Source organism: Borostomias antarcticus, assembly GCF_949987555.1.
Source record: "Borostomias antarcticus genome assembly, chromosome: 13".
NCBI classification, from domain to species: Eukaryota; Metazoa; Chordata; class Actinopteri; order Stomiiformes; family Stomiidae; genus Borostomias; species Borostomias antarcticus.
In genome coordinates this window covers 13,263,716-13,288,089 of record NC_140246.1, presented here as the reverse complement: position 1 = coordinate 13,288,089, position 24,374 = coordinate 13,263,716, and the positions used below count along the sequence as shown (strand labels likewise).

The 24,374-nt window shown below is 47.4% G+C and overlaps 1 protein-coding gene across 1 annotated transcript in view; it reads right to left on the bottom strand.

Annotated features, from left to right (window-relative positions):
- LOC311317146 (IQ motif and SEC7 domain-containing protein 3-like) overlaps positions 1-24,374 on the bottom strand; it is a gene marked incomplete at both ends in the record, with an annotated part of 115,086 nt that overhangs the window by 32,201 nt on the left and 58,511 nt on the right. Inside the window, 4 exon segments of the mRNA XM_084448171.1 lie at positions 3,644-3,805; positions 14,007-15,289; positions 22,029-22,172; positions 22,175-22,256. Of these exon segments, the coding sequence (XP_084304297.1) occupies positions 3,644-3,805; positions 14,007-15,289; positions 22,029-22,172; positions 22,175-22,256 (1,671 nt within the window).

The window sequence follows — 24,374 nt, the reverse complement described above, 5'->3', positions numbered from 1 at the left end:
TTAATGTGTTTTGACAATCTAGCAAAGTGCACTTCAGAGTACAGATATGTTATTGGCCGGAACAAAAATATGCTATTACTAGGACTTGGGGTTGCAGGTGTGACCCCACGGATGGTGATTATTTCAGTGGTTGAAGTTCAAACTTTGGATGATGGATAAATAATTAAGGCAGGAAGACGAGGAGCTGAAATACCTCCAGTCGCCAGGCAGGTTGAAGGACGCTGACAGAAGGAGGTAGAGGGATAGAGAGACGAGGAAAGAAACAGAAAGAAAAACAATGCAATATGAAAGAGATATAAACAAATCAGACTCAGTGACTGACCTGTAATATGAGCAGTGAAGTTCTGTGTGTCACACAAATGTGTGTGTGTGTGTGTCTGTACGTGGCGTGCTTGTGCCAGCGTACGCCTGCTTGCTAGTCATATCCTGCCCGTCTGTCCTGTTGTTCCAACCCACCAGGGTTTCTCTTTTTAAAAGGAAGGAGGAGGTGAAAAAAGCACAGCGAGGGCTGTTCAGCAAGGCTTTGAACTGCCCGGGCACGACAGTATGTGATGGAAGGTGCTCGGGAGTCGCCCCTCGTGGAATAGACTGTTATCTGTCTCCTTTAAAGCGAGACTGCGAGGGTTCTCACCTCGCACACGGTGACGGCGCTGACAGAGATCAGCCCGCCCTCAATAGAGACCAAACCTTAAGCTCTGTCAGTAGAGACGGGTTGGGAGCTTGGCTTTGGATAGCTTATAGATAGATACATGTTACGGCTAGTGTGTGTGTGTGTGCGTGCGTATGTGTGTGTGTTCTGGTTCCCCGGGTTACTGCCCTTCCCCCTGCCTACTGTCTCAACTGGATGGTTTGAGTGAGCGAGCACACCTGTTCTCACTTGCTCCTTGATGAGCAGGCTAGCCCGGAGAATCAAGGCCAGGAGGGACCATCAGAAATGGCCCGCGGGCCGGTCGGCAGCTCCTCAAGTTGTGTGTGTGTGTGTTTGGGTCAGTGGGCTGCCTTACACGGCTGTGTGATACTACAGCTTGAGGAAGAGTTGTGTTGACTTAGCTGTGTGCGGTAGAGTCAGTGGATCACTGGGTGGGAGAGTATGATTTTGTAAGTGTTTGTCTTGGGTTAAGGTGACTCCCAGAGGGACCAGTTTGTGTTATGTTTATGTGTTTATGTGTATGAAGGTAATGTTTTTCGCCCCTGTCTATCTGTTGTGTGTGTGTCTGCATGGGGACAGGATTAAACAAAAACTACCGGCCCGATATGCATGAAACTCGGTGGAGGGGTGCAGCATGGGCCAAGGAACTCACCATTCAATTTTGACCATGATTTATTCATAGGTGGCTCTACAGTACCCACATTACTGTAACTTCAGTGTAGTGGGGGATTTAGGTTTCAGTTTCCTCATAGGTTTCAGGTTCTTGGCGCCACTTGCAATACCGAGCTGGGCCAAAAACTGTCTGTTCCTGGCCATGGGGGATTGCATCATGTGCCACAGAGCAACATCCATGATCCAGCCTTGATCAGTTATGCTTGCGTCAACAGGCTGGTGTCTATTTACTTTTTCAGCTCGATCCAGAAGGTAGAACGCTAGAGCCCGCCTACCATAATTTTTCTGTCCGGCGGATGGAAGATGATGCTGCAGCAGTGTTATTATTTAAATCAGCAATATTTAAATTTCACCTTGCGCCTGACGAGACTACTGGCTGCAGTGTAGAGAGCGACAAACAAGCTGCTAAAGCTATTGCTGATTATGGTGTTTTGTGCGCACAAGTGCGTTGTTATCAACTTGTTTGCTAACAAAGGCTAGAGGTACTAGTTAGCTGTTGATAACGAGATCAGCTGTTGCAACTGGAACGCTCACCTCGGAAGTGACCATTGCCAGTTCCCACTCACACCTCACGAGACAAATGGAATGCACCATAAAGTTATATTTCTAGTTCTTGTAGTTGAAGTGATGCATTCTGTAGGCTACCTCTATAGAGTCTGCTAAATTACCATTTTTAATGCTTTATGTATACTATCAGGCAGTAAAGGCAATACTGCCAAACAACACAGTGACACCTGTTATATAGACTAGTGTCTCAACTGGCATTTAAACGATAATGTAAACTTCAAGCATTCAAAGTAAACTGCTGACACTTTCAGGTGGATGAAAATAAAGTGTCTGCACATTAAAATGATCGACTTCATAGAAAACTATACAGTATCTCGCCTATAGACTATAGATTTAACTATACAGTATCTCGCCTATAGACTATAGATTTAACATGTCATTGGCTGTATAACTCCCATCTCAAATGTACATATTGTAAACTACTGTCTGCAGACTCTGAAGCAGCCCATTCCTCCCTCCACTACTGCTCTGCTTGGCTGTTAATGAATGTGAATGGGAAGTCTTCACAAAACTAGCAACGTTTTGGAAATTGGAGAGGAAAGATGTCAAGCAGAAAGAGGAAACTACAGTTGGTGCTACAGTTACTTATTCAAAAGGCCAGTAGGAGAGCACAGCACATGAGAGGTGGTGGTGGGAGGAAAGGTAGAGGAAAGGGGGGGGGGGGGACATGGAAGGGGGAGAGCAGTTGAGGGGGGGGTACAGGGGCGGAGGTCTGCACTCTGAGTGCAAGTCCCTCTAGTTTTTCTGGGCATTGGTGCAGTAACACTGATTGATACACCGTTATGAGGCACACACTCGTTCATGGACACATCAACATTAGCACGTCCATGTCAGCGGGACATTTATGTAACATAACACGTCCCGCTAACGTTAAATAAGCTAAAATCAAGAACAAACATAATGGCACACGAGCAGAAAACACACACACATTCCATGTGCTTCAAATGGAGAATAAGAAGTTCAGAAGTTGGACTAGTTTTAATAAAAGAGGGATTTGCAGTATAATGTACAATAGGTGGATTATCAGACTACTGTACGTCACAATGACATCACGCATGTTCTTCAACCGTGATGCGGGAATCCCCAATGTATAAACGCCAATGCATATGTCTGCAAGACGTATCCCATTCACCGAGGTTCATTTCATTGCATTAACAGTGCCTATCACTGGGTGACAAGCTGCTGTAGTGCGTGGAGAACATTTTCAAACTGAAATCGGATTAGTTTGATAGCTGCCTATCTATAGCTTTGATAGCTGTTTTCTGTAACAGGTGTTGCGCACACATCCCCAGTGTTGCCAAACATAATTGGTCTATTAGCCACTATTAGCAGTAGTTGAGGGAGCCCCGCGCAGTCCCACCAATGTCCCACTGTCTCCCATCTGCTTATGTTGATGTGAGAGACACACAAGGATACATTAACATCAGACGGAAGCTTAAGCTAATTTGCTATTCATTTCCCTGAGCTTGTGATTGTGTCTCAAACAGCCGAGTCTTTGCAGGCACCCAGGCTACTCTGGTGTGCCGGGCAGTCGGCTTCATTACCAACAACCTGTGATGGTTCGCTAACGCCATTAAGCCACAAGTCACAAATGAGACAGTTTCATTTGAGAATGTTGTCCTAATTGAAAAAGCGAAAACTTACTGCACTCATGTGAAAGTAAAGTGTTACAACCGTGCCTCGCTAGATTTGGTGTCGTCGGGAGACAGAGCCCAAGAGTGTTGCCCGAGGTCAGAGGTCGAGCTGGATACTCACTCGAGCACGTCCCTGTTGAACGGCTTCTTGCTGTTGCCGAGGAACTCGCCGATCATCTGGCGGCTCAGTCCCTTCCTCTGGAGCAGGAAGTGGGCGACGCCGATGGGCGTGTCCGGGATGAAGCCCCGCGAGATGAGGAACTGGAGGCCCTTGTCGGGATTCCTGATGGAGAGAGGATGGGAGGAAGAAGAGAAAGAAGTGAGTCACGTTTGACAAGTCTAAACTTGAAAAGTTAATATGTGCACATTGTTAAGACTGTGACTGGGATGCAAGGCTGAAATCATTCTATTGTGTTCACAGACAATATAATTCTCACGACTAGGCGCTTCTAGTTCAAAGACACTTTTCCTTTAAGTGGGAACTTCACTGCATTTAATGGGCATGCAATTGCTCGATTTTCACCTCTTAATGATTAACTATCAACAGCTAAGGTACTGTTAATGAAATTTCAAAATCACCAATGTGTTACCTCCAATTTGTTATTTTCTGTGTTCCTATTTGATTGATCTTCCTATTTGATTGAATCTTCCTATTTGATTGAATCCTCCTATTTGATTGATCTTCTCTGTTCATTGTTTTACAACCTCTCTGAAACTTATTTCTAATCTGTTTCCATTGAAATCAGTCTGTTTAGAAACACCCTTTGCTCTGTGACATCACCTCCCTTTACCCTTTGTCCCTGAGTGCATGTTTCAGTCCGACCATTCTGATGAGGGAAACACTTCCTGTTTCAGAATCCGATTTGCAAATCGTCATATTAGAATAAAACTATTGTCTTTGTTTGAAACCAGCTTGAATCGACCACTCGCGTGTTCTTTTGATTCTCTAACTTAACTAAGTTAGATTTTCATCCATAGTACAGTAAGTGTAAACCATGAGAAAATGTGTCTTTCTTTCTTCCAAAACAGGACCTAACACAGCTTTTTTTTTTTTTTATTCCCCAACATAAGCCGTTAAAAAAACGAAACACTAAAAGTGATACATGGTCATAACAAGAGTACTGTTATGAAAATCCGGCGCGAGGCTACAAAGATAATTGCACACAATAGACTTGCGCCACGCAGGTGTTGACCGTTAACATGATAGAACACCCTAATGTAGTCCTTCCCCCTTATCGAATCATTATGTTCATTAAAGATGATTAAACAGCTCGCTGAGCAGTAAAACGCAGAGGACGGTCACGGAATATCAATGGACACTTTGGAACGCGGCGCGGTTCTCCGGACGTCCCCTGTGAGGAACACTGGGAGTACTGTAGGTCTGCGGAGGACGCGAGCATGATGGAGAACCCCAAGGAAGCACTCAATACTTTGTAGTGTTTGTACACCACACAATATTGAGTAGTGAGTACTGATGTCCAGTAGGTGTAAATTGACAGGCGTGTTTGTGTGTGTGTGTGCATACGGATTCTTGATATAACCCTACCCCCCACCGCGCACACACCCACACACACACACACCTCCTTTTAAAGACAGCACAGTGCAGTGCAGAACACCACATTATTTACGTAACGGATCCATGTGGAGCTAATCGGCTTAGCAAGAGATGGAGGGAGGATTGGGGGGGGAAGAGAAACGCTAGAGAGAGAGAGAGAAGAGAGATGCCAGATGTGACAGAGAGGAGAGGAAGATGAGAGGAATAGAGAGGTGAATAGAGAGAGATGAGTGGAGAGAGAGTGTGAGGTGGAGGGAGAGGGGGGGGTTCAGGCAGGGCTCAGCTGTGAGGCTGAAAGGACAGCTCCCTCTTCGTTGCTGCTGCCGGCACAAATGGTCTCAGACACTGAGGAGAACTCTGGATACGCTAGACGTAAACACAGACGCCCAGACAGACAGAATAACACACACAAACAACCCTCCCCCAACACACACAAACACATGTAAACTGGGCTACTTATTTTGCTTCCCTCTGGAATATGTAGGGGTGAGACCTATGCCCATTGCTCTCTGTAAAGCACATTGTGTTGCCTCTGTGTATGAAATGCGCCATACAAATAAAGTTTGATTTGATTTGATATTTTAAGGCATTAAACACAGATTTTTAAAATAGATTTTTACATGTCCTCTCAAGTGGACAATATGCGTTTTTGTTTTCAACTGAATTAATACGTATTTCACAAACAAATTAATAAAATGATATATAAGGATGTGAAAAACTGTATACTGGCCTGGTACAGTAATATTGTTGTATAGTACTGTACCAGGCCTGCTATAGTACTGTACAGAACACACTAGGCCTGGTACAGTACTGTACACAACACACTAGGTCTGGTACAGCACTGTACAACACACTAGGTCTGGTACAGTAATGTACAACACACTAGGCCTGGTACAGCACTGTACACAACACACTAGGCCTGGTACAGCACTGTACAACACACTAGGTCTGGTACAGTAATGTACAACACACTAGGCCTGGTACAGCACTGTACACAACACACTAGGCCTGGTACAGTAATGTACAACACACTAGGTCTGGTACAGTAATGTACAACACACTAGGCCTGGTACAGCACTGTAAACAACACACTAGGCCTGGTACAGTAATGTACACAACACACTAGGCCTGGTACAGCACTGTACACAACACACTAGGCCTGGTACAGTAATGTACACAACATATAGTACTGTATCATCTCTTGAGCTCTACAAAATATAAAGATATACAAAAACTTCAAATTGCATTCTAATAACATAAATACATTAATTCACAGACCAAAAATCACTGCAGATTAAATATGTTCAAGAACAGTAGCAATAATGAGAATTAATTTTAGTTGAAATATGGCTAGCGATACATGATGTCCAATTTAGTGGACAGGTGATTAATTGTAATTTCCCCCAATATAAAATCTAAACTTGCATGACTCCTTAGTTGTTACCTGATGTCACCTTTTCATTTATTTATTTATTTATTTATTTATTTATTTATTTATTTATTTATTACCTGTAAGGGTCTCTTACTATAGAGGAATTGGCAATATATTGATGAGCAACTTGGCATTTCTGGCTGTCCGTCGGCCATTTTGGTTTTGATCAATTTTTCTTGCTCTTACAATGGCTTACCACTGGGTTGAAGTGTATGGGATGATGCCTCCGCTTATATGACCACACACGAACACGCACACACTCACAAACACACACACACACACTCACACACACGCATGCTCACACACACACACACACACACACACACACACACGCTCACACACACACACACGCTCACACTCACACACACGCATGCTCACACACACACAAACTCACACACACACACACTCACACAAGCATGCTCACACGCACACACACACACACACACGCACAGACACACAAACACACATGCGCTTTATCAACTTCCCACTACCCAGTCAAAGTTCTCCGAAATATTCATTTTAATATGCACTTACAGTATGCTACAGTATTACCATATCCCTCATTAAAATGGCACAAGTAGAATAAAAGCTCACACAGCGAGCATTCAACTAATTCAGCACGCTGTCTCTCCCACCCAGTCCTGATGACAGAGGCCCATTTTATTTCCACTGGTAAACACTAATGGATTGATGACAGTTTGAAGCTCCCAGCAATCACCTGAGGGTGCACAACAGGAAGTAACTAGAAGAGATCTCACAAACACACTATCCATTACATTGATATAGAGCTGGTGGTGTGAAGCGTTTCTCAACAAAAATGTTGACCATCGCCTCCTGGCTCTTGCTGATAGGGCAATCGGGGCAATTCTTTACTGAAGTAGCTGGATTTGTTCTCGTTTACTCTAGCAAATGGTTCTCTTTTATGTCGAGGGGATATAATACACATACACACACGCACACACACACACACACACACACACACACACACACACACACACACACACACACACACACACACACACACACACACAAATTGACTCTACTATATACTGTAATCCTAACCATTCACCCCTCACCATAACCTGTAACCTAGCGTATTTGTAACCCAAGCCCTAAACCTTAACCTTTGACCCTCAAATTTGTATAAACTTGCGGGGCCCTTCCAGTGTCCACACAGAAGTCAAATTTTTCTTGTCTAATGCTGCGTTCCATTTGGCTCGTGAGGTCATGATGTTCCAGATACTACTCACAGTTTTGACTGGAATGCCCCTCACGACTTGTTTTCTCCACTCGTGAATTCATACGACCACTCGTGAACTCATACCCCCAGTTCACTCTGGGAGTCGTGAACATGATGGCAGCTCCCTGTGTAACTAAGTGAAACTTAAGTAATACTGTTTTATTAGCATTTCTGTCTTATTTGTGTCTCATTAAATCAGTCGTACACACAGTATTCCTCAACTGTTATCTGAGGAGCCTCTTTTGTATGCGCAAAATACCGCATAGTGTAGTGTGTTGGTATTTATTGGTTTGGCAAACAAAGCTAGTTCACGTCCGCTAATGTTTATCTTTGTTGTCCCCCAACCGGTGTGGCCGGTGTCACGTCGTGAGTGAGTGAGTGAGTCTGTCAGTCCCCCCGTAGTACCAGAATCCACCACAAAAGGGGCGCCTTTCCAATGCATTTTTCCATTGACAAGTACATTTAGATTTTTACATCAAAAACTATGCTTGGTATCTCAGTATAGTCTCAGACAAGTTTACTTGGGAAGCCATGTTCTTTCTACATCCGGTGTTTAGTAGAGCTAGATATGTCTGTATTTCAACATTCATTAGAGGACTTTAGACCATACAGGTGCATGGACTTGTTTGCCCACTAGATGGAGACGTTATTGTCCTCTTACTCACTCTACCATGGTTTGTAGAGAGCTTACTTTGGTCAATCATTGATACACATGATGTGACATTAGTAGCACCAGATGTCTGTATTTCAACATCCATTATGGGACTTTAGACCATACAGGTGCTAGAGGACTTGTTGGCTATTAAAACACCACTCATCCATCGTTGCTTTCTTCACAAAACAACTGTAAGTGTCTCAGTGAACCCACAGTCCATTCTAGCCAGGGGCCTTTATTAGCTTGACCAGCGTCATCAACCACATGAGCTGGTTAGAGCTCACATAGTAGTACTCGTTGTTTTTCCCATTGCCAGTACATTAAGATTTGAAGACTGAAACTAGTATACTATGTAGTAAAAGTATAGTCTATTCTACTGAGGGACACTTCTACTTTTCAAATCCAGAGTTAAGATAAAAGAAAAGATTCCTGGCTTGTTTACTCATTGTTTTACATGTTAGTGGTCTCATAGATTAGTAGTGTATCATATTAATTCAAAAAGAAATTCCATCTTTACACTCTATCATTGCCACAGAGGAATATGCATCATGGGTGGGGGACAACATGTTTACTGTGCTGTTGTTGGTGTCTACTGTACCGCGGTTACCTCATGGTTCTCCGTCTCTCCCAACTCCTTCACGAGCCAAATGGATCGCAGCAAAACTATATACTTGTGGAGACATTGTGTCCCCACAACATGAAGTCAAAACACACACACATACACTCTCTCTCTCGCACGCGTGCCTAACTCACACACGCACGCACGCACGCACGCACGCACGCACGCACGCAGTTCTGGAGCTGAGCAGGTTTTGCTGATCTATTGTCTTAATTAGTCCTGACATGGCAGCACCCCTGAGGGAAACCACACACACAGACACACAGAGACACACACACCATGTCCCGCTTAATCTCACATAGCCATCCCAGCTCTCCTCCCATGTTTTATGCATGAACTACCTTGGCGCGTCCTTTTCCATGCCTGAGAGAGAGGGGCCCGACCACTTGAACACACACACACACACACACACACACACACACACACACACACACACACACACCACTCTTTCCGTGAGTGGTGTGGCTGGGGCTCTGTCATCGGCAGTGGGCCGTGAGGAGAGAGAGAGAGAGAGAGAGAGAGAGAGAGAGAGGAGAGAGAGAGAGAGAGAGAGAGAGAGGAGAGAGAGAGGGGTAGCTTTAAACACACGGAGGAAAGGCAGAGCGCTATAAATGGAGTCCTCAGAGGACCACGTCTCTCCAGCACCTCCTCCGCCGCCCGTCGCCGGAGACCGCGTCCTTGACATTCTCGTTCCCCCGCGCAATCGATGCATTTCCATTCCCCGCAGAACGCGCGCCCCGACGAAAACCCTATCAAGCAGCCGTTGCGCTCTGAGTGTGTCCATCCATTACCCTCCCCTCTTCTCACCTCTCCCCGGACCGGTTTAGGCCACCTTCCTGCCATGGGATTCCAGGGAAGTGGGGAGAGGGGGGGGGGGGGGAGGGGGGGTACGCGCGGGCCCGAGCCGCTTGGCTGCCCTGAGGGCCGGCGTGTAGACAAGTTCTCTTTTCACCTCGCCATCCTTTACGATCTGCTGTACTCACCCTACCTCACCAGATATACATAACACCCACACTGTGAGGCTGTGAGTGTGAGTTAGTGTGTGTGTGTGTGTGTGAGAGAGAGAGAGAGAAGGAGAGATGGAGAGAGAGATGGAGAGAGACAGAGCGGGGAAGAGAGATGTTTTAGCTTTAGGCACAGGTCCCTGTTTAGAATGCATGAGGGGAGGTGCACTGGTATTAGAGGGAGGATATGAACTGCTGGAATTAATACCGCTGACTTCTTTCCCCTCTCCCTGTCCCTTTTACCCTCACTCTCTTTCTTCACCACTGTCCCTCGACACCTTTCTCTCTCTCCCTTCATCTCTCTCTCTCCCTCTCTCTCTCTCTCTCTCTCTCTTTCAGCATGCAGTTTCACTTTATTAAAAACGTGCTTATCTTTCGAGGTGGGCAATCAAGAATGAAAGGGGGTTGTTGGAAAGTGATGAGGTAAGGTATGCATTCGTCATTGCTGGCAAACTTTCCTCAAAGTCACCGAACATTTTTGAAATGTCACACGTGCCCGGGGTTCAAACACATCACAGGCCTACAGACGAATAACCATATGAGTCACATTCACGTTCACAGTTGTGTTAAATGCATAGCTCTACCTCGAAGACGCTGTGTACTTGCAAGTGATTATCATTCACACAAAATATTCTTAGGATGGTCTGTGCATGTGTTACTGATAAAGCTCTCTCCCAAAAACCCCCAAATAGATCTGTGATTCTCCTGTGCCGCCCACGCTATGACTGACAATCACACGTCGCCTGCCAAAGAAGCCTGGAGCTATTTATGTATATTTTCTGCTTTCTTCAATGGCGTACTCTTAAGATCTACTGTATTAGTCGGACAAAATAAGCTGAGAATGCTGGCTGTGTCTGACATAACAACACGAAAACAGTCCAAAACAAAAAAGATACATTATCCATGGGGACGTGCTGTCTGTCGAAGATGGTGCGTTTCAGGACACTGTAGGCCTAATCATTCATACAGGTTTGTACCGGGAGTCCGTACTCCGTAGTGACTCAGCATTCATCTCTGAAGACCTGTTGCACTTCCACTCCACCAGAGCACAAGTACTTACAAGCATTTCATTATGAGTTATTCTGTTTTTTTTGGATACCCCTGAATAATAAATTTCAATAGTTCAAATTTGCAGTGAGCTGGGTGACATGCTGGCTGCCTTTGCATTCTCAAACTTTTGTCCCTGTTCCCCAGGTAGGTGCAAGTTCCCAGTGGAAAAATAAAACTTTTAATTACATCCAACTTGCAACAGAATTGCTAATGATAATTTAAAAGCCTGGATAGTTGCCTTTTTTTAGATTCACTTCTCATTATAATACAAGTGATTGGTTTCACCCTGTCTAGATGGCCTCTCTCAGCTCTCAATGTCTATGGAAATAGTTTAGTCCATTTCTTCAAAACAGGGAAGTTTAAGGGCATTGAGGACATGTTCAAGGTAGGTTCATCGAGTGAGAAGCAAGAATCCCCTTTTAAATGTTCCTTCCAAGTGTGGATTTGTTCTCTTGGGGCTTGCTCTTGACAGTTTAATGTTGAGTTCCAAATTACACCACAGTATCGTCACTCAAACTGAAATGTTGTGTGGAACAGATGTAAGTGTCAGCCCTGAGTCGCTGGGATCCGTGTCAGCTCTATACGTCGTGAACGCTTCACCTCGGTGAACGCTCCCCAACTGTCTCAACCACTTTAACATCCCCTTCATTCATCTAGTAGCCATCTTGGTAACACATATCTGGTCCTGACTCTGTCACTCATCACTAGGCAGAATGACTGGAAGCGAATTTAATTCTGAATGGACAGAGCACTGCAGGGGGGCAGAAATAAACAAGATTGGATTTACATTGGAAAGCCTGTGTTCACCTTGGATCTGGATCTAAGGGCTATGAAAATGGTCATTGGAGTTTTTTTAGTATGTGTCTCTCTGTGTTGCAGAGGTGGTTAAGGTGAACCCAAACTCTTGTGACAAGTAACGTTGCCTGAGGCTTGAGGACTTCAGTTGTCCCTAGTGTCTTGCCTTCAGCTCTGCAAGTTAACGCAGTAGTATTGCAGTGTGCACGGGTCCTCAGATTTGCAACAGTCCAACCCCCAAACCGCTCACCGAACCTTGTTTATCTTTCCATCCTCAAATCAATAATTACATTGCAGGTCCCACGGAGACAGAACATGAAATATATGCAAATGGTATGCTAATTTTAGACGATTTTAAATTCATGATACCATCTCACTCCTCAGTCCTGTTAAAGCAACTGGTTAGGCAGATCACTACTTAAAATGAAAATATCTTATATCTTGAGATAATCACTATGAGATTACCATATACATTTCATTAATTATGCTTGAAATATATGCCTAGATAATCTTAACGTTATCTATGTGCCTTCAAAAGCTACCCGTGAAGGAAACAAAGTTTGCATATTATCTTCAGAGGTGATCTCTCTAACGATCTACCAGCAATGCCATATAAATACCATGAATTATCAACAATGTACTGAGAGGAATCAACCAGGAAATATGGTTTCATAAAAGCAACCTCGTCACTCAGAGAACCAGTCTAGAACTAATCTATCTCTTATCTTTCTCTTTCACTCTTTTTCTCCCCCTCCCTTCATCAGACGCTCCCTCGTTTCTTCGACCTGTCACCCTCGCCCATCAGCCATTCATTTGCTCTCACTTAATTCTCTCCCTTTTTCCCCACCTCTGTCTAAGTCGTTCTTTCTTCTCACTCATTCTCATCTCTCTCCTCTCTTTCTCTCCCTCACAGAACAAGAAAAGCTATTTGGATCCACTCCAGGACTTGTACTTCATCCTGTTCCGTGTCCTACGGAGAACTCGGAAAGTGCTGGTCCAGCTGTTTTAGTCCAAAGAAACCCGATAAAGTATCTCTCGAGGGGGTGTGGAGGCACGCATTGTGCGAGTGTGTGTGGAAGAAGGAGGGGGGATGTGCGGGGGGGTGGGGGGGGTGGGCCTCGTCGTGTGTGAAGACACCGCAGCATCTTGCCTCAGGAAACGGGCGGAGAAAAACCGATCTGCCCCGTCTCTCACCGTCATCCCTGTTCTTGATCTCAAACCTTTTTTCGGCGCTCCCGTAATCTACCCATCCAGCCTTTTCCTCATCCCTGACTCTCCCTCGTCCTCCCTGGATCACTCTACACTACCCCCCCCCCCACTTCAGGTAACAAATACAATGGTTCACTGACAAAGATAACAGTGCACCGGTTGTTCTTTCGTGACTGTACTGTATACCAGCTACAGCGTTATAATATCTGGAGCCTGGCGCATCATCTCCTCCTTAGCAGTAATCTTTGCTACTGTGGATGTGGACTTCACAGGCCGGCCACGGATAAGAGGCTAGAGCTATTTTGGGCCTAAAAGGCAAACAGAAGGTGACAGGCACTCTGCACAACAGAGGCTGCTGGTCGCAGCTGCCAAGAGGAAGGGGGAGAGGAAGTAAGAGTGGGGGATCGGGGGAAGAGAGGGAGGAAGCTCGAGGGAGATGGGAGGAGAAAGAGGGAGAGGAGAGAAAGGAAAGTAGAGAGGTGCAGATACATAATAGAGGAGATGCCACTAGCTCCCCACTTCACTGAACAGAACTGAAGACCGTGTCTCCGTAAGGGTCGGTGTGATGGAGTCCTACCTCCTGGTGAGTGACGAGAGACCAAGAACCACAAATCTCGCTCTCCTGATTAGAAACATTGAATCTCAGGTAATCAACTCCTGCCTGTGTGTGAGTGAGTGTTTTCTAGAGAAGGCACAACTCCCTCTCTAAAATGGCATCATCCAATTCCCCCAAAAATCTATATCCTCTGTGGAATTCATAATATGATGCAGAGTGGTCCATATTATGTAACCACTCTGCAAGGTATATGTAGCCTGCCTGAGTCATTAAACCTATTTCTGGCTATATTGCTTTTAGCCTTCAGTTTCTACAAATGATATCAATATGTAATCTACTTTGGAAGGGAAAAAAAACAACGCTACTCACACATTGAAGAGGTTGAGGCCGATGCGGTAGAGTCGTTTCCTCATGACGTCCGTGGACAGTGTGGGCGACTTGCAGCTGGCCGGATTCTCGCACTGGTAGCGGGGCAGGCTCAGGATCATGGCCTGCAGTGCCTCCTTGGACGAGGCCTCGGACGCCGAGCGGGCCTCCGTGGACGTGCTGCTGCTGCTCATCTGCTCCGAGCTGTTGTCGGCCGTCTCCGAGCTGCTCCGCTTGGCCTCCAGGGGCTCTGCTGGTGGAGAGCCCGCCGACAGCGGCCCCTCCTGGGGTTGAGAGGAGGAGGAGGGTGGGGGGGGGGCACCACCGCCGCAGGGGGCCACCACCACCACCTCCGGGCCTTGGGGCGACGCTAGCTTGTCCAGGGGAGTTAAAGGGGGCTGGAGCTCGTCCTCCGCCAGCTCCTCTTCACTCGGAGGGGGTGCGGGGAAGTCGGCGTCCGGTCCATCCCCCTCTATCTCTGGTTCCGGGGGCGGTGGTGGTTCCTGAGGGGGTAAGGGGGGTTCCATGGGTTCAGCGGGGGCTTCTGTCGGAGGTGGAGGCAGGTCGTTCGGGGGTTCAGGTGGGATGGCGGGGCTGCTGTCGGCGGGGGCGGTGACCGCGGTGACCCCGCCCTCTTGTTGGACGCAGTTGCCAAGGGAGACCGAGGTGGAGGACTCGACGACGGAGGAGGAGACGCGGAAGTTCTGGCTGTCGATCTGCACCGTCACATCGCGGAAGGCCATCAGCAGCTTGCTGGCGCTTCGCGACAAGTCGCCCGGTTCCCCAACAACTGCGCCATGGAGAGCCGCCGATTCTCCTCCGCCCTCTCCGCCCCCTCCTACCGCCGCCGCCGCCGCCGAACTGAAGGACTCGGCACTGAACTGGTACGCGCCGCCCTCCTGGAGCGAGCACATGGTCTTCAGGCTCCAGTTGCTCAGCGCGTCGTCGATGGACTTCGCCAGCGACTGCACCTGCTCGGTGAAGGAGTCCTCCAGGTCGGTCAGCGTGCCGCCCACCGCGGCCGGCAGCGACGGCGAGCGCACCAGGGGGACGCCGCCCGCCGGGCCGCAGCCCTCGGCCAGCGCCCGCTCGGCAGAGAAGCCCTCGGCGTTCTGGGCGCGCACGCGGCGCAGGGAGATGCGCCGCGGCAGGCGGCTCTCCAGCAGGGAGTTGCGGATCTTCTCGAAGTTCCTGCTGAGCTGGTACTGGCGGAAGGCCGTCTGGATCTTGCAGGCGGCGCGGCGGGAGGTCAGGTGGCCGCCGTATTTGTGCTCTAGCATTTCGATCTGCAAAAACACGGGGAGGGGACAGAGGGGGAGAGCTGTGAGCGGCGCTGGGATGCCGGGGGTTTTATCCGATTACAGAACACACCGAACGGGAAAACACAATACTGGTACGGGGCAATTGCACACCGCTGAGATGTAAAGACCAACACTTAAAGGCAAAGGAAATGGAGGATGAAGGAAGCCAATACAGTACAACAACAAAGGCGGTAAATAGCAGAGTGTACCGCAGATGTGTACCCATACGTAGCAATATAATGCCTTTATAGATTAAACCACAACAGCATCAACACAGACACAGCATGAACAGATACAGTACTTCACACACAAAGCTTCCCTCTATGAGCACAAATACACAAACTAACCCCCGCAGTAATGAAATTCGGGAAGTATTCCCGATACAAAGGAGGCCCTAATTAAAGGTAGCCATGGGAACACTGCCAAACAAGAGCACGAGCGTGAGCGCTGATAACGCCGAGGGCGGCGGACGGACGCGGGGCTATCGGCGCCGCAAAGCCGAACGTAAAGGTTGCGAGGACGGGATGGACATCTGGACATTTACTCGGAGCAAACGAAAAATAGCCGCACAACCGAAGTGAAGGTCAAACAGGGCTCAGGGTGCTGCCTAGAACACCCCCTGGCAAACAGCGGGGTCTGTCTGGGGCGGAGCCAGTGTGTCGAGGCTTTTACATTTTCAATATTCTCCCTCTCTCCTGCTCGGTGACGCACGGATAATACATATCAAAGTTGAAAGAGAGTGGGAGGCAGAGAGAGAGAGAGAGAGAGACAGAGACAGAATGAGGGATGAAATAAATGAGACTAGGACAGTGAGAAATGGGAGTGAAAAATATGAAAAAATGAGAATGAGCAAAATTGAAAAATAAGGTGCCTGTGAGGTAAATTTGATGAGAGGCATTACGACATAATCATACTCTTTCATATATCTTCATTATTTGATTATGCAGGCAGGTAGCACATAATAATGAAATAGGTAGTTCATGCATAGTACAGTATTCTAATTAGTAGTAGAAAGTAATATTTACACTGAAGGCATGGGCTGAGTCCTATTTGTGTGATAAATAATAATGAGCATGAAAACCTTGAAAAAGCCTTTAATATTTCCTGTGAAATAGTGTAATAAAACTGTGGGGGTACAAATTGAGACATAACTGTGCCTGATCTGATCTGGCAATGGCTCAAAAACCATCAGAAGAGAACCAAGTTTTTCTCTACCCACCAGATTCCGTCCACGGTCCGGTACTCTGTTAAGCAAAGTAATCTACAGATGCAGCAGTTACATCAATGCAAGTGACCTGCAAGTGCCATTACTCGCTGTGCTTACAGTGTGCGATGCTTTACATGGGACCATCAGACTGTCTTTTGCATGCATGTACAGTATGTACAGTATGACTGCATAAGGGGTAGGGTATTGTTCATTCCTGAGATTACTTTCATGCTATGCACTTCCCAACAACAGGTTTTCCTCCATTAGTACTCAGTTGAGGGTTTCAGTTAGCGACTGGTTTTAGGATGATGTGGATGAAGTCAGTCCATGTAAAATATCCCCCTTTTGACTCCAACGCAATGCCAGAAATCGTTTGAGGGACACTGAGACCACGAAGGATCAGAATGTGACTTTCGTCCATTAATCTCCATTTGCAGTCTCCACAAAGTCACCTGGACTTTGGTGGTAGGAGTGTAGACAGGAAATAATGTCCTCACTATCTGCGATAAGTGGGAGACTGCAGCCTGATGCAATCTCCCCCATTGTCATTTGGAGAACCCCATCACTTCCCAAACTCTTTAGAAAACTCAAATGACACTGATAAATACTGTACATCTTATCTACTTCATTTACAATTCACTGCAGATCCTCTGTGAGAAAGGGGAGGAGATGCATTGAGAATATTAAGGTTGTTCTGAATAGGGCTTCCTGCCTTAAACACAAGTACAGTGGATTCTCCCAGAGTCACCTCACCTTGAGAACATTGCTGTCTTTCTCCACAGACTAGCCGGACCGACCTTGAATATTCATCATAATCGTATGCGGAATCTGATTAAACGCTCAGCGTGACAAGGTCAGCCTCGTCACTCTGACTGACCGCTTCGCCGGGAAAGATCCGGAAGTCTTAAAAGACGGAATGGCGGGAATAAGCACGACCCGTCGCTCGGGAAGGTGGGTCTCATCAAAATGAATCCAGAAAGACCTGCGCTGCAGGGGAGGCCTGGGACCTGAGGTTTGGGTTTGGACTGCATTTGATTAAAGGCGACAGCCTAGCTTGTTTGTTTTGCCCTCGGTTTGGGTGGCTGAGTAAAGCATTCAGGTCAGCATTTTCTATCCAAGCGTGTATCTCTCTCTGATACACTCCACCATTCCACTATAAGCACTGCCGACCCAAACGAGAAGGAGAGAGATGGAGGGAAGGAGGGGGTATGGACGGAGGGGAGGAGTGCAGAGATGGTTGAGGTAGAAATCAAAAGAAGAAGAAGAGGAAAGCATTCGAAAGATATGGATGAATGGACAGCGAAAGCACGGCTGATGGAGAGGTTTGGGAATTAGCAGAAGGCAGAGAAAGAGAGAGAGAAAGAGAGAGAGAGTGAAAGAGAGAGAGAGAGAGAGAGAGAGAGGTAGGGGTAAACAGACGACTATAATGAGCATGGTCTTGCTGTGAATCCCGCCATTAGCCTGCTGTCAGTTTTGCTTCTGATCACTTCACTAAGCGCCGACACAGAGGGATCATGGGGGAGACTCGGGAGTCCTGAGGGAACGCCGCCGCCGCCGCCGCTCTGTTCTGCCCAGGCCGCCAAATTGGGTTTGACAGGGCGGATCAGCGTCGGTCCGTCTCGACGTTCTGCAACTCACCGGGAAACAATGGGGGTGGGGGGGGGGGGGGGGGGCGGGGACAACAAAACTGGTAAAAACGTCACCGAGGTGTTCCAATATCGGCGCGGAGATGGAGCGTGAGGATCTGAGTTTACTGCTAATGAGCAGCACAACGGGGCGAACGGCCGAGGCAAAACAAAGTGGTTTCAAGAGCGTCTGCAGGAATATAAAAATAAAACAAATCTGAGAGCACAGAAAGAGTAGGGGTTATGAGAGGGTTGTGAAGAGTGAAGAGTGACATTGTATTGTGCCCCCAACCCCTCCCCACAAAAACCTCTCGAGCAACGACGGAAAAAGACCCAGACACGGAACTGGACTATACCTGATTGTGCATAACTGACCAGGCATGAGGGAAATAGAGGTCATGGATAATGAGATGACTTATCCACCAACCACATGGCCGGGGCTACCGGAGATGGCGGAGGATGGAACACGAAGGCAGATGAGATTTCCAAACACAGCCGCGTCTGAGACTTTATGTGCTTACAGACGTGAGTTTGAGTCAAAGATCAAGACCAGAGTGAGTGGCAGAAATGGAACTGAATCTCTACCCTTGAAATACCTTAAGGTTTTCAGAAAGGCTGCATTTTAAGTGTGTTTTCTGGAAAATATCTGCGTATGCTGTGACTGGAAATGAATCCATGAATTTGTCTTATTTTCTACTGACTAGCTTATCACTTGTGACTTAGAGATGTGCTAGCAATGCTATCGCTTTTCATCTTCAACTAAATGCATCCACAGCAGGGAACTGTCTCCAATGACAACCAGGCACCATGTAGCTCATTCCATTCATCTTAGCAAAAGTCAAAATACAGGTATGCAACAACAACAACAACAACAACAACAACAATAAAACACCAACTAATGTTGTACCTACTGGCACACATACAGTACACAATAAATGCAGTAGCAAAACTCCTCAAATTGTTAACCTGCCGGAATCTCTTGATCCTCAATATTTGTGGATGTTAGTCTCAGTGCTGTACATACTGTATCTATTTATGAATTCCACCATAAAGAGCGTATACTGAAAATATTGTACACAAATCCATTAACTGACCTAGTCTTTCATACAACAGTCAGCAGTCAACAAAGGTTAATAAAGCCCTTGACTTTTAAAATGTTTTTCAAGATGCTCCAAGCTGCTCTATATTTAACCTTTGGAATGACATGGATTTGAAATCTTAAACTGACATCCCAGTGAATGGCATGGAAAGAGAAAGTTCAACTGAAGCAGAATCTGGTCGAAGATTTAAAAAACTCTATTCTATCGACCCGTCTCTCGTTTTTTTTTTTTTTTTTAATCTCAGGACTCCAAACTTCAGAGAACAGGGTAGTGAAGTTGTTGAAAAGTACCGGATAAAATCTATTTCCACTGTTCTCAGCAGCCCAGACAACTGTGTCATCAAATTTGCTAATCCACGCTTTCTATGCTTCGGCAGTTTAAAGAAGGACTGGTAAACATATTGAGCTTTGAGACGCGAGACGCCTGGGAAAAAGTCCTGTCTGATAAGTTCTGGTTGGTTTGGACTGCTCAGCATTTACATAATGGCACTGGAAGATCTATCAGTCATAAGTGTTCGCCGACTCAGACTGAGTGTGATTATGAGGGAGGCTGCGGATAGCTCTCCTCACCACGGCCTGCCAGACATCACAGAGATAAATACGGTTTGATCCATGGGACCTACTGTAAATCCAACGCTTTCTCCAGCAGGGATCTGTGGCACTCAACAAAATACAGTGTGACAAAAATACAGTGCACTATTCAATGGGACTGCATTTGGCGACACGGTTCACCCTAAATGACCTCTCCAAAGGCAAGATTGAACACAAACAAACACATACATGTCGTTGTGAATGTAAAACATATATTTAGTACAGTACATTAGCATTTGGATAGAGACCTGAACCATCCACAAGGTAGTAATTTAGTTGGCCCTTGAGCAGGGTAATTAAAACTGACATGCAGAGGTATCTCTATACTCCGCAATAAAACGGAGGGAACGCTTAAGAAATAACAAGAGTCCCTGCACAAGATCGTCCAGTACGAAGCTCTGTCCGTTTTACCAAGGGCCCCAGCAGAGGTGGGCTTGACGCCGAGGCAGAGAGGGAACTTAAAAAGGGAAACGCCTCAAACTGATCGGGAAAAAGGACAGGCTGCTTTTTTTGAAGTTTGAATGTTCGAACTGCTCGCCAATAATTCAGATTCTCTGTAAGGAAGCGGCCGTAAGGAAGCGGCCCCCCCTCCTTGTCTTTGTGATGCCTCGATCACTCTGACGTGATATCTCGTACTAGTGAAGTCTCGATCACACTGACGTCGGCCGGTGAGGATCTGTCAGACACCTGGACCCTCGAGCGTTACCTCATTGGGGTGCACGCGTCTGCAGACAGAAGATCAATCTCTCTTAAGACAGGTGGGAAATAAGGGGATCTTTGGAAGCTGTATTAAACCGGTGAAGGGCAGGGAGGAGTCATAGACACAGGGAGAAGCGACAGGCTCCATCTTACGCAGAAGCTGAGAAAGGCGCCGATTGGTGAAAAGGGGCGGAGCTGGAGGAAGATGAATGGTGAGAGAGGAAGGCGTGAAAATAGCTTTGCCAATAAAGTTGAGGGTGGCAGGAAGTCGTGGATTTTGCTTTGGCACAAAACGACATCGGATTAGATTTGCGAGCGCGGAGTGAGCAAACCTTGCGTCTCAAAGAGTCTCGCGTGGCCGAGCGTTCACTGCCGACCTGCGTATGCAATGCAATGGGAACATTTCCTTACCTGTCGTTTGAAGGTCATTGGATTGGGGGTTGTTATGGATGGAAGTCATGGCCTCTCAAATGCAGATGAGTGTTTGATGAATCCAAAGTTCCTGATGAATGGTATGATGATAACAGATGAATGACATGACGAGTAGCTACACACAAACAGATAATCAGACAGACAGACAGACAAGATAGACATACATACATACATACATACATACATACATACATACATACATACAGACAGACAGACAGACAGACAGACAGACAGACAGACAGACAGACAGACAGACAGACAGACAGACAGATACATGTATGTTATCATGGGATCTGAACCACAATTATCCCATGCAAATGAATTCCTGCCGGCTTGCATGTAGAACCTCTCGACAAGGTAACTCTGAACTCCAAACAACAAGAGGGGAGAGAACATATGTATTACTGTACGTCAGAGCATGGAACACAACACGGTTGGGACATTTCTTTGTCTCTGTTATTATACGTCCATGTTTCATCTTCATGTACTGTATTTGTGTAAGCATTACCTGTGAAGGAGGAATGAGTCAGTTGAGGAAATGCTGGAAACACTATCTCCATGACAATCCCCCAGACACTTAAAGAGATAGTGTCACAGTCACTAATACCACAAAGTAACCACACAACACCACACAACACAGGTAAAAAAGTAATCTTCCAAAAATCTCTGCAAAGATCAAACGCATGTTAAAATGGAGGTGATGATGATGATGGCGATGGTGATGACTCATGGTTATGAAAAAGACAGCCAGATTCAATCTGAGAACACACTAGAACAGATCTGCGGAGCCAAATTCTTCCGTCGGACCAACAGATTTAACGGCAAAGTCCACAGTGGCCTCATCCACGAAAAAACCCAGTCACAGCAAATGGACCAAATCACGACAACGACACCCAAACAGCCGCCTTCCCAAAACAAAACTACTTCCGACCTCAGACAGAAAAACCAAACGGACACACATCGAAAGACCACATGCCCTCCCTCCCTCGCCAACAGCACATACTGTCACCCCCTCCGCCCCCTTCCCCCACCCCCCCCCACCCCCTCACACACACACACACGCAAGCCTACCTGCTTGTTTTTGAGGTCGAGCGAGAGCTCATAGTCCGAGGTGGCGGAGTGCGAGCAGGCCCCGTTGCGCTGCACCCTCATGGGGGAGGCGGTGTGGTGCAGGCTGGCCCGCCTCCCTGTGCTGCCGCCGCCCCCTCCTCCTCCTCCTCCTCCTCCTCCTCCTGCTCCTCCTCCTCCTCCTGCTCCTCCTCCTCCTCGGGCTCCCCCCCCCCCTTCCTCCTCCTCCTCCTCAGCCTCTGGCGCAGGCGGCTCCCGCTCGCGCCGCCCGGGCGGTGCCGCCACCTCCTCCTCCTCCTCCTGCTTCCTCTCAAGCTCCGCCTCAGCCTGGGCTTCTGGCGGTCCCTCCTCGCGCTCCCGTCCAACGGCGGGCGTAGAGGGGGTAGGCATGTCCTGGGCTTCCCCGCACAAGACCTCTGACTGGGCCTGGGCCTGGGGCTCAAGCTGGGGTTCAGGCCGAGGCGACTGAGGTTCGGGCTGTGCTTGGGGCTGTTGCTCGGGCTGGGACTGGGGCTGTGGTCGGGTCTCCCCCACTCCTCCCTCCCTATCCTCCTCCTCCCCCAAAGGTGAGTCCGTCGGAGGAAGGTCGTCGCTGCAGAAAGGAGGAGAAAACGCAGAGTGAGGTGCTGCATCCTGGGGTGACCCTCGACCTTTGCCCTCTTCTCCAGGCCGGCTGGCTGGCTGGCTGGCTGGGTGGGTGGGTGGTGAGTTGAACTCTCTGTGTCTCACTCTGGTGCTACGGAGTGTGTGTGTGGCGGTCACATGTCTGTCTATCTGTCTGCGAGGGCTCCATTGACAGACAGCACAAAGCACAGCACAGAACAGCTAGCAGAACAGACCACAGTGCACAGCAGTTTGAGCATTAACACTGTAGCAGACACACCGCGGAGGACACACAGAGGAGCCACACACAGGAGCAAAGAGGACAAATGGACAAGTGTGTGGGACAGTCAACAGCGACACACAGACACGCCACAGTCATGCAGCTGAAGTACACGCCTAGATGACATCACGTTTGTGTGTGTGTGTGTGTGTGTGTACGAGGATGTTTGTGTGTGTGTGTCTACTGTCTATGTCTTGTCCGTAAGTGTGTGTGTGTGTATGTGCGTGCACGTGTGTGTGTGCGTGTGTGTGTGTGCACGTGTGTGTGTGTGTGCGTGCGTGCACGTGTGTGCACATGTGTGTGTGTGTGTGTGTGTGTGTGTGTGTGTGTGTGTGCGTGTGCGTGCGTGCGTGCGTGCACATGTGTGTGTGTGTGCAGTGAGACATTTGCTCGATGGGAAGTGTGACCTGTCGTGGGTATTGCACACACAGGACTACAGAGAGCAGTGGACACTGCAGTGTTGGGACCATGGTGGTAGCATACGCGTATCATGGGGCTGAAATGGTGTCTCAAAGGGACAGGGCTGTCAATGGGCTAGGCTGTGTCTGACTGTACCTTCAGCGTCATATTGATAGTGTGGGACTATAAAGCCTAATTTATGCTTCTTGAAAAGTGTCACTCGACAAATGTCACTCGACCCAAAAAAAGTGTCGCTCGATATGTAGCATTTATGCTTCGAACGACATTTGCCGCCATCTCTATGGCAACAATCAGCCACGCACTTTTCATTTTGTTGTGCGTTTGTTGTCATTCTGAGAGAAGCAGCTTTCTGAGGGAAAGAGTTTCTGAGGTAAAGAGGTTATTCAAAAAGTGGTTTTCATTGTGTTTTGTTTTCATTCTTTTCCGCAGTACTTGGGCATCTCTGTGAAGAGGCAGGGATGAATTGTATAGATGGGGATATCTCCTCACAAACTCGGAGAGCCGTTCCTCTACTCCTTCCATGATGGACAAACGTCAAATCACAGCCAAAACTAAAACAAGGCTGTGGAACAAGCATATCCATGGCAACGCACAAGCCTTCTATCTAGCGATCCAATCACACTTGAGCGACAATTTGTGACGGAGTCAGTGACATTACAAAAATCATTACAGCCCTCGCCGACCCTTTTTTTTCACGACGCTCATGACGTCAAAAGTGTCGAGCGACGGTTTTAAAAGTGTCGCTCGACGGAGCATAAATTGGGCTTAAGGCTCCTACTGTCTATCACTCTCACTCATGTCCTGAACCTCCAGCCTACTGTATATCTTCTTTTTTCTCTCCCTAATACTCTCACTTTAATCACAGCCTCCCAAAACGTACAGTCATGTCCGCTCCTCCATCTCATACTGTATCTGACTCCCTCTGTCTGTCTGTCTGGCCCCACAGTGGTGGAATGACCTGCCCACTGACGTCAGGACAGCAGAGTTGCTGCCCATCTTTTTCCATAGGTTTAAAACTCACCTCTTCAAGAAGTAGCCTACTACCA